The sequence below is a fragment of the Papaver somniferum genome, chromosome 6 (assembly GCF_003573695.1).
Source record: "Papaver somniferum cultivar HN1 chromosome 6, ASM357369v1, whole genome shotgun sequence".
NCBI classification, from domain to species: domain Eukaryota; kingdom Viridiplantae; phylum Streptophyta; class Magnoliopsida; order Ranunculales; family Papaveraceae; genus Papaver; species Papaver somniferum.
In genome coordinates, this window is record NC_039363.1 from 119,027,292 (window position 1) to 119,038,597 (window position 11,306).

The 11,306-nt window shown below is 41.8% G+C and overlaps 1 protein-coding gene across 1 annotated transcript; it reads right to left on the minus strand.

Moving 5' to 3' along the window:
- Positions 1 to 231: 231 nt before the first annotated feature.
- Positions 232 to 1,424, minus strand: LOC113291381. Its single transcript, XM_026540918.1, has 2 exons — positions 1,079 to 1,424; positions 232 to 761 (listed from the first exon to the last, which is right to left on the minus strand). The coding sequence occupies exons 1-2, from the start codon at positions 1,422 to 1,424 to the stop codon at positions 232 to 234; spliced, it is 876 nt and encodes a 291-aa protein (XP_026396703.1).
- Positions 1,425 to 11,306: the final 9,882 nt, after the last annotated feature.

An 11,306-nucleotide genomic window follows, 5' to 3' on the forward strand; every position in this document is an offset into this window, starting at 1 on the left:
AATTTGAAGCAGTTCATTTGATAAATGTTGGAGGTAAGTGACACTGGAAATCATGATGTCTCTTCTATTGGGGATAAATTTTTACTTTTTCAACCAACAAGTCTGAATTTCAGCTTGTCAAGATAGGCTTTGAAAGCATGGATCTTACTTTTATTTGTAAAAGAGGGGATCCCAAGTATTTATCTTTGGTGTCAATCTGTTGCACTTTCATGAGATCACTAATGTTGTTGGCTATATCTGGCTCAGTATTTCTGCTGAAGAAGATACCTGATCATTTGGCCAGTAGATTTCCTGAAATTGCTGAAGACATCCACTAGATTTTGTAATTATGAGATTCATCTTTATAGAAGACCATGCAATCTCCGCAAAGAGAAGGTGGCTGATAGGTGGAGCTTTAGGACAAATTTGGATTCCATGAAAAAGACCAAGCTGCTCAGCATGCACCATACTTCTAGAGAGAGCTTCCCTGTAGAATAAAAACAGGTATGGAGATAAAGGGTCTCTTTGTTTGAGGCCTCTAGAAGGCTTAAACTTTTTTCTAGGAGCACCATTGACCAAGACAACCAGATTAGTAGTGGAGATGCATTGCTGGATGAGATTACACCGTTTGTCACTGGTACGACCCTTCTGTTTCATGACTTCCATTAGGAAAGACCAATCCACTCTATCAAATGCCTTAGCCATATCAATCTTTAAGCCTACGATACCTTTGTTGCCCTTTTTGCCATATATGGTGTTCATATGATGGATGATTTCATGATCTATGACAATATTATCAGAAATTTATCTACTATGAATGGAAACAGATTGGAGTGGGGAGATTAGTTTTGGGAAAAGGGGTTTTATCCTTTTAACAATGAGTTTAGATATAATTTTGTATGTTATGTTGCATAGTAAAATAGGTCTGAAATAATATGATGTAGTAGGTGTTTCAGTCTTAGGGATGAGGGATATGAATGTGGATTTCATCTCTTTTAAAATGTGACGAGCTGAAGAAATTTTGGAACATATGCACAATGTCTTCTCCAACAATGTCCTAGATGGGTTGAAAACAAATTTGGTGGAAAACTATTTGGACCTGGAGCTTTGTCGCCTTCCATACTGAATAGAATATTCTTTATTTTCATAGCATCAGGTTGATTGAGGAGGTGTTCATTTTCAGCAGGGGAGGGGGGAGTGATATAAGAGGGGATGAGGTTAATAATATGTAGGTCTTTAATGATGTTATATGCAGTAGCCATTCTTTGAAAGTGAGTAGTGAAACAATTGGTTATTTCAGAACTGTCAGTAGCCCATTCACCTTTATCATCTTGAATAACATCAATCATATTTCTTCTCATTCTTTTTCTAGCAGAGTCATGGAAGTACTTGGTGTATCTGTCCCCCAATTTGATACCTTCAATCCTTTTACTTTCAGAAACCATTGCCTCTTCTAATTACATGTTAAATCTAGCATCCACACTTCAATTTCCCCATTGTTTTTCTTTACCACCATTTGGGAACAGAGGAGGTCTATCTCTGTTATGGAAAAACCATCTTGACATTCAAATAATTTTTGCTAACCAATATGTTATCCACTCCATTGTAGCCCCGGCTACAGTTGCTCCATGGTTTTTATCTGTAGTTTATGGCCTCCACATCCAGCTGCAAGAGAGGACTTATGAGAATCTTTACCTGAAATTCTAAACCTAAATAATGATGCACCTCACCTCATGTTTGGAGATTTTAATGATATCCTATCACAATAAAAAAAATATGGTGGAAGGCCTCTTACACTAAACCGAATGATGAAATTCCAAATATTTTTAGATGCTTTTAACTTGTTTGACATTGGTTTTGTAAGTACTATATTTATTTAGTCAAATAGACATCAAGGGACTAACCTCATACATAAAAGGATGGACCGCGCTTGTGCGACACCTTCATGGAGAAACTGTTTTCCTCATGCAGCGGTGTTCAACCAAACTCGCTATGCCTCTGACCATAGGCCAATCGTGTTGCAACTCAGAGCCTCATGCTTCACACCTAATAAGCCATACCAGTTTAAACACACGTGGTTGTTGTATCCTGATTGCATTCAGTTATCAAAGATGCGTGGGATAAACCAAATGTTTTGGGATAAAAACTGATTCTGCTGTTTTTGGTAAATTTAGGTGTGTTGATGAGAACCAAATTCATACCCTAAACAAATGCACTGCATGGGAGTACTTTTAGATTCGAGAGATCAATTTGTAAGACTCTGGACTAAACCAAGAAATGGTGGTTCCAGATTCAATTCGGTTACAAAGTGAAGGAGAAGGGTTGATCTTAGGGAGGGAAGCGAAGAAGGTGTTTAAGATCAAAATGTTGAATTATGAATGTGTGGATGTTTTATAACTTGTTTCAGAATATGGTTTCTGGATACTTGTGTTGATAAAACTTGTTTTTTTTGGAAATAGGTTGAAAACCTATTTATACAAGTCATTGAGCGCACCCTGATCTCGTATGAAGTTGAGGAAGTTAAGTAGTGGAGAAGTGGAGTTTTGCGGAAAGTGGTGATCATCGTGTTTCCATTATGAGGGAAGACTGGTCACACTTTCACCCACTACTCTCATTACTGTTAACCGTCCGTTCTCTCCTGAAACTTTCTCGTAATGGGCGCGTTGCACGCCGCACGCTGTAAGACGCCAGACCAATACCTCAGTGAGCATCCCCCAGTTTGTGACATGTTTCATGTCTCGAGTGAATGGGTCAAGTCATGAGACTCACCGCTAAAATCAGCACATAGTGCTTTTAGGTTAAATAATAAGTTATTTGTGAAATCAATATTTGCATAACATCGTTTATAATCAATGTATATAAAGCATCGCTTTCAAACAAGCAGCTGAAAAATAATCGATGTATAAGAAGCATCGTCGCTTTAGAGCTCGATTGAATCAGTCGCGAATTGAGCGTCTTAAAAAAGTAGCACATTTGGGTGATCGTTTGAGGACCCTATGGGCGAGCTATCACTTGATCGATCGCTCCCTGTGGAGGAAGGGTGGCCGATGATCACAATGCTACCCTGTTGGTTTTCTGAAAATAAATCTACACCATCCAACTAGGCCAGCGAAGTTAGATGGACGAGATGATTTGCAGCAGTTACGTATTACCATTGATGTAATTTAGGGTTTAGGGGCCACGCGGCCAACCCTTTTTTGGGAGAGCTATTCAAGGCACTGAACGTTAGTTCGAATAGGTCGATCGATCATGTGCAAAGGTGGGTTTCCGGTGGTCATGATAATGCCTTCGGGGACGTCTGAAATTGGATCTAATCCACTCGATCTGGCCAGTAAAGATTGATGGTTGTGATCGATTTGTGACAGAAGCGTGTTGCCGCAAAGCGATTTTAGGGTTTTCAAACAACGCGTTCACCTTACTTTGGGCAAGTGATTTGATGCGCTCTGGTCTTACTATGAGCAAGTCGATAGACCGAGGGTGGAGTTGGGTCGACGATGAACACGTTAGAACTTCTTTAATCATTCGAAGGAAGATTTAAGCCGTCCAACTAGGCTAGCTAAGTTGGACGGTCATGATGTTTCTTAGACCGTTTTGGCAGGTCTTAGTTCGTTTGAGCTCTATTTTTCAACAATGCGATCACCCATGTTAGGATTAGTTTTCGATTCCGTTGCGAGTGTGCTAGATGGAATCCGATCGGTCAGGGTATTAGTTGTCCCGCTGGTGGTCATCATGATGATCGCTTAGTTACGCCAGGAGTAGGCTAGGCCTATTGAATTGTGTGGCCAAATCGTGTGGTCGTGATTGTTTTTTAAGACTGATACGGACAGTCTAGATTTTCTTTATTGAATTAAAACGCGTTCGATCGCGCTAACTTTTAGTTAAAAAGTGTTGAACACGCTGATCTCTTTGTCAGAGGTGGTGTAGCCTATGTGAGTGTTTTCATGCAGGTCTCAATACTTGACACTTCGGGAGATTTATGCTACTCCGCTGCGAGTGAACATTAATCATCATGTCATGCCAATATTGAGAGTTCAGCTGAGAACATAGCATAGGAAAACACTAGGCAGGTCATGCATTAGTGCATAATGCAATATGTTAAAGTTTATAGAATATCAGGGGTTGTTGCTTCACGCACCATTCTGAATAAACTTCATAAATATGTGGAATTACTCAATACATATGTAAGTAAAGAGATCTGGACACTCATTACTTTTAAATGGCCTTTATTCATTTCTAGGATGACAGCGTCTTAAATACAGGGTTTTACAATTTTGACCATGAACTAAAAACCACCATCAACATTAAGTCCCCTGCTTAGCGCGTAATAGTGACATATTGTGGTATAAGCACTGGATGGTGACAGTAAAGCAATAGAATGATCAAGTTAAAGTAAATAAATATTACCACAGAAGTGGCCGCTGCCCTGAATTTGGAACAACGACTGCCTTGCATCCTCCAGATATGTCGGTTATGTCATGCCAAGACCTGGAGATGGGCCGAATGCATTCTTTCTTTGACCATCCAACGGTCTTTTCCTTGTTCTTAATTAGGATTTCCACAAGAAGCACGACTTGTTTGGCGTTGAATCCTCGTTTATCGGATGAATCTTGTTGCAGTCGTTCAATCCTCTTTTAGGGTTTTCGTCGTGCACATACACATACAGGAGAAACTGAAAAACTCTCATCGCTTTGGAATAAGGCCTCTCTTTCCGATCCCATCTGCTTTCGTCATGTCAGACAGAAGTGGATCATCTTCTTCGACTCAGCGAGATCCTTCTGCCAAACACAAGCGGTATCCAGAGTATGACTTTAAATATTTTCTGATTTTGAAGTGGTAATTCTTCTTTTTCTTTTGGCGTCTAATCATTTTTTTTAGAGCGGTCGAATCCCTGAGCCTTGTGATGATTCTCCTGTCCGAATCATTCGAGTCAAAAAGAACATACCGGTATATTTTTCAATAGTGAATATGTATTCTTTTGTCATGGCCAGTAGGTGACAATTTTTTTTTTTTTATTTGTAGAAGTATCCTTCTAGAACATGTTAACAGTGGTTGACGACGACGATTTAACCACTCCTTTCCCTTCAAGCTCAAATACGCGTGCTGCTGACCTAGAAGACACTGATTTGGGTATATCCTCCTACGAGTACCCCAATGAAAGATTTCCTTTCGATGTTCACATGAGATGCTTATATTCTAGGTACCGGTATGTTGGCGGTTTTCTAGTGAGGAAGGAGTTCGTGCCTTTGTACACAAAAATATGGAGAAGGTATGGCTATATTGCAACCAGGAACATGGTGCGGCATTGCTCTCCTGCTTTAGTTACCATGGTGAACTATCTCCTACCCATGGTTTTCGAGATGGAAGGTACATCCATACGTGATGTTATTGAATCAACTGTTGAAAGGTGGGAAGACATGATATCTACCTGTGAATCCATGGAGTTCAACATGGGCTGGTTGCGGCAGCGCCATGACATTATCAAAGTTGATAGAGTCGGTATCATCGCCAATGTCGTTCCTGCTGCGAAAGCTATCTTGGAAGAGGAAAAGTCCGTGGCTGCAGAATCTGAGAAGGTGTAACAGGCGATCCAAAACTTGAAGAGTGTGACTGAAAGGTATCAGGAGAGGCTGAAAATGATGCTTTCAAGGAACTACAACTTGTTGGATGGCCTTTTCTGAGCCGTACTTACATTTTATTGTTTTAAATAAGTAGGCATAATGACGTTTCGATCGTCTTTTTTTTTGGGGGTTTTGAACCTTGCTTTGAAAAATGAATTGCATTGGGTTTTGGTAAGAAAATGGAGTTTACATTAATATGCTTTAACTAATGAATAATTGGATAACTAAGATAAGAGAAGAATGAAAATGCCTGATTGTTGCATCGTGAAGCAGCGAGGGATAAAATAATGGTCATGCGTAGTATGCCTTGAGACACTTTCTGTTGATGACTTCTTACAATTTACCTTCATCCTCTTTGACAATCTTGTAGTATCCACTGTTATAAGCCTTGGTGATCACGTCGGGACCTTCCCATTTTGGAGAAAACTTTGGTGCGGACATGTCTTGCTGAATGTGCTTAGCAGTCTTCAATACCAGATCTCCTACTTTAAAAACTCGTGGCTTTACAACTTTATCGTAGGCTCTCGATATCCTTCTTCTGTACGCTTGAGCATGTTCTTCCGCTTTAACTCTCCTGGAGTCCAAAGTATCCAATTCCGCAATTATGGAACTCGATGCTTCGACCTCATTCCATTGGACTCCACTCACTGTTGCAATTCTAGCTGACGGGATTTTAATCTCTGCTGGGAGGATTGCGTCCGCGCCATAGACAAGTGAATAAGGAGAGACGCCCGTAGAGATCCTAGGCGCCACTCGATACGCCCACATCGCCATTGGCAGTTGCTCGTGCCATGTCCTGGGAATATCGTGCATTGTTCGACTGAGAATTAGAATCAGAGTTTTGTTAGTGCTTTCGGCTTGTCCATTCCCTTGAGGGTAGTAAGGAGTAGAGAAAATCTGTTTAACTCCATATTCTTCAAGCAACTCTCGTACTTGCTTGTTGGTAAAGGGGGTACCGTTATCATTAATGACGTGTTTAGGTACGCCAAACCGACAAATGATGTATTCCTTAATAAATGCTGCAATTGTCGCTCCAGTGTTTCCTCGAAGAGGAATGGATTCAAACCATTTGGTAAAGTATTCCGTCGCAGTTATGATATACTCATGCTGTTTTGAGGATGCTTGATTGATTTTCCCAATAATATCAAGTCCCCAGTTGTAGAAAGGCCATGAACTACTTACTGAGTGAAGCGGGGTGCAAGGCACGTGGATGAGATTACCGCGAGTCTGGAATTCACGGCATTTCTGAACAAACGCCGCTGCATCATCCTACATGGTTGGCCAGTAATACCTTTCGTTCACTTGGAGGAACAGTTTCTTCTTTCCTTGGTCTTCGCCCTCATGCATTTCTTTTAACATGGTCGGGATTTCAGATTTTGCCAAACATCATAGCAAATTGCCTCCAAAAATATTACGGTATAGGATTTCCTCATGAAGTACGAATCTTTTGGCCTTTTGTTTCATCTTGGCTGCATCTTTCTTGTTGGCAGGCAGCACACCATCGTGAAGATAGTTGATGTATGGTTATCGCCAGTCCCCAGTATAGCTAACATTAAAGACCTCCAATTGAGGTGGTGGCGCTTGACAGATGGGGCAAGAACCTTGAAGTAATCGAGATTGTGTTTCCATATCCGGCCAGTAGTAGCCAAGGCGTTGAATACGTCGATAAAGAGTCACCACTAACGTTTGCCCACAAATTTCAACGTAAATACAGTTAAGTTGTAGCTGTGCTTCTTAGTCTCCGAGACATCTTGACAGGGATCCGTCTGGGTGTCGATGGTATAACACTCCGTGAAGCATGAAAAAGTTTTGTAGAGTCTTGAGACTAAACTTTCCCTGAGAAATCGAACTATTAAGCTCTTGAATAATCAGAGTTCTCCAATCGCTAGCTTCAGTATCCTTGGATTGTAGAAGCCATGTTGACGCCACGGTCCACCTCCTTATTGTCAAAGTCTCTTCCAGACCTTCGAATTGCAGCTTTGAGGCTAATGTAGCTAAGCAATAGGCGTGTTTGTTGTTATTACGGTCGATATGGGTTATAGTTGCATCAACAAAGTAGGTCAACAGCTTTTGCGCCTCAGATCTGTAGGGAGCCAGTTTTACCTCTTTGAGTGAGTATACCCCATTCATCTGGTTGACCTGTAGTTTAGAGTCGCCTCTTACTTCTAGATGTGTCGCTCCTGCTTGTTTGGCTAACGACAATCCTATGAGGAAATCTTCGTACTCTTCTGAATTGTTGGTACGCTGAAAGTCCAGCTTGAAAGAATGTGAAAAGACTTTACCAGTTGGAGACACGAGAACTACAACTGCTCCTCCGGTATTACTGTTAAGGGTAGAAGATCCGTCGAAATACAACAACCACGCTTCCTCTTTGACAAAAGAGATTTCTGGAAACTCCCCAGGGAGTTCTTCATGTAGCGCAGTAGTACCTTCTCCGGGGAATGCTGCTAGTAAATCTGCTACTGCTTGTCCTTTAATAGCCCGCAGAGGAGTGCATGTAATATCGAGCTCCGACATAAGGAGTAACCATTTGGCCGGCCGGCCTATCAAGGCCGGTTTTGAGAGTAAGAACTTGACAGGATCATCTTTAGCTATTGGAACTATTTTGTTTGACAGCAAGTAGTGTCTGAACTTCTAAATAGCGTGAATTAGGGATAAACACGCTTTTTCTGCCTTAGGACACCTGAGTTCAGCATCTCTTAAGGTACGACTGAAGTAGTATATATGGTATTCAATCCTTTCATCATATTCTTGAGCAAGGAGGGATCCAACGGCAGCATCGCTGGAAGCAGTATAGAGGCATAACAGTCTCCCTTGTATAGGAGATCTCATAATGGCCAGTGATGACAATATTTGCTGAATCTTCTGAGAGGCTTCTTGTTGCTGCGTGGCCCAAACAAAGCTTGCTCCTTTTTTCAGCAAGGGAGTAAACGAAGCGACAAGCTGGGCTAATCCGGGTATAAAACGTCGAATGTATTTTACCTTGCCCATGAAGCTCTGGAGTTCTTTCACAGTTTACGGAGGAGGCATCGTGAGGATGGCTTGAGTCTTGGACGGATCTACCTTGATTCCTTCAGCAGTTACTTGAATTCCCATAAATTTGCCGGAAGAGACCCTAAAAGCGCATTTCAAAGGGTTCATCTTATGTTTGTATTCACGGCATCTTTGAACACTTGCCATAAAACTTCTGCGTGGGCCGCTCTAGTTTTTGATTTGACCATTATGTCATCTACATAATCTTTAACTTGTTTGTGCATCATGTCGTGGAAAATTGCAGTCATGGCACGCTGGTAGGTAGCACCGGCATTCTTCAAACCAAAAGGCATCATATTATAATAAAAGTTTCCAAGAGGGGTTCGAAAGGCCGTTTTACTTGCATCATGCTCATAAATCTTTATCTGATTGTAGCCGATGTACCCATCCATGAAGGAGAACATGCCATGTCCGCTGGTAGCGTCCACTAGCATATCGATGTTGGGAAGAGGAAAATCATCCTTGGGGAAGCATTTGTTCAGATCTCTGAAATCAACGAAGCATCTAATTTGACCGCTTTTCTTTTTTACGGGAACCACGTTGGCTAACCAGGTAGGATGGTGAATGGGCTTCATGAAGCCGGCAGCTAGCAGCTTCTGAATCTCGGTATTGATTTGTTCTTCCACGTCGTGTCTGAGCTGCCTTGGAGATTGTTTGACTGGCTTGGATCCGGGTATTATGTGTAGATGATGAGTGACCAGTTTTTCATCCAGGCCGGGCATTTCCTCATATGTCCATGCGAATATGTGTTGATACTCCTTGAGAAGATTCACGAACTTTGTGTGTTCGTATGCACATAGAGTCGAAATGATGGAGATAGGTCTTGGAGATTCTTCATCCCCAATGTTGATGACTTCGAGTTCATCGGTTGTGGAGTCGGTGTCGTCCCGTAACTGTCGTGGAGCATCTGATACTTCTTCTTGCAGCCTGTCGTTGTTGTTGTATTCTATTGGGTGGAGAGACCGGGTGGCAGTCTCCCCTGCTAATTGCTAACAGTGGCGCCGGTATACAGTTTTCCCTTTCTGGTCACGACTTTCTACAAAGGTCCCTTCCCTCTTAGTATGAACATGAGATGAGCCTTCGCTTGATGAACAAGAATTAGTGCGTCCTGTCAGTAGAGGCGCGCCGCTAGACCTGGTCTATCTGTTCAGTAATGTGATCCGGTCTTCCTCCTCGATCGACGCCCACGTGGGGAGTGGAGTGCAGTAAACATTGCTTGATGAATCTTGTGAATTTTCCTTTGGCTCAAACAGTTCCACGCCACAAATTGGTGCATAAGGAGACAATGACGCAGGAATGCGAACAACTTCTTCATTCAGCATAGTTTTCAGGCATTGGTGATACGTCGAGGGGACGATCTTGTTATCATGAAGCCATGGTCTCCCCAGTATCATGTAGTAGTCTGGATCCTTCTCTATCACTTTGAACTTTACTTTCGACTGGACAGGCCCTACTTATATATTCAAACTAACATACTCGTACGTGCTGGTTTGGTTTCCTTCGAAGTCCGTGATTATGGTAGGTTGCAGTACAATTTTGTTTGGTCTAACCTTGGATGTCCTGAGAGTTTTAAGAGTAATGACATTCGAGGATACTCCCGTGTCGATAAGAGCCTTTTTGAATTCCGAATCCTTGATGCGTGCAATAACATGCAGGGCTATGTTGTGAACTTCTTCTGCCATCATGTCGTCTTCAGTAAATATGACATTATTTATGGACATCTCTTATGTTTTTAAGGTTTCATTGTGTGACAGAACCAAACATGCGTTTAGGGCTATCTGATTGATTGCAGCGAACGTCTCTGCTCGTTGGTCCTTTGAGAGATGTAGAAGTTCACACAAAATTTCCACTATCTTCCTGGTCCACTGGCCGCTGGTTGGTGGTGAAGCTGTTGACTTGAGAACGATCATTGGTTGAAGAGTTAGCCTTCAAGTTGGAATCTCCGGAGCAGAGAAGCCGCTCAAATCCGATGTCAGCTTGACGAGGAAGCTGAGTATGTTGTCTATCATCTCTTTCATCACGTACACATTCCTCGTGTGTATTTCTTGTACTCGAGACAATTCTATCAGGTTGGAATTTCTCCATTGGTTGTGCGATCAGATAGATCCTTGGGAGGAGGAGCATCATCATTTGAAGGATTCTGCTCGGAGCTTGGAGTTGTTGAATTGATCCTAAAACCAACCATCTTTGTAAAAATTGGGATTGCAACCGAGAGATTAATCTCCCACTCTGGTCGCCAGTTGTTTTGGGGTAAAAACTGATTCTGCTGTTTTTGGTAAATTTGGGTGTGTTGATGAGAAATGAATTCAAACCCTAAACAAATGCACAGCACGGGAGTACTTTTAGATTCGAGAGATCAATCTGTAATACTCTGGCCTAAACCAACAAATGGTCGTTCCAAATTCAATTCGATCACAAAGTGAAGGAGAAGGGTTGATCTTAGGGAGGGAAGCGACGAAGGTGTTTGAGATCAGAATGTTGAATTATGAAGGTGTGGTTGTTTTATGACTTGTATCAGAATATGGTTTCTGGATACTTGTGTTGATAACACTTGTTCTTTTTTTTTTGAAATAGGTTGAAAACCTATTTATACAAGTCATTAAGCGCACCCTGATCTCGTAGGAAGTAGAGGAAGTTAAGTAGTGGAGAAGTGGAGTTGTGCGGAAAGTGCTGATC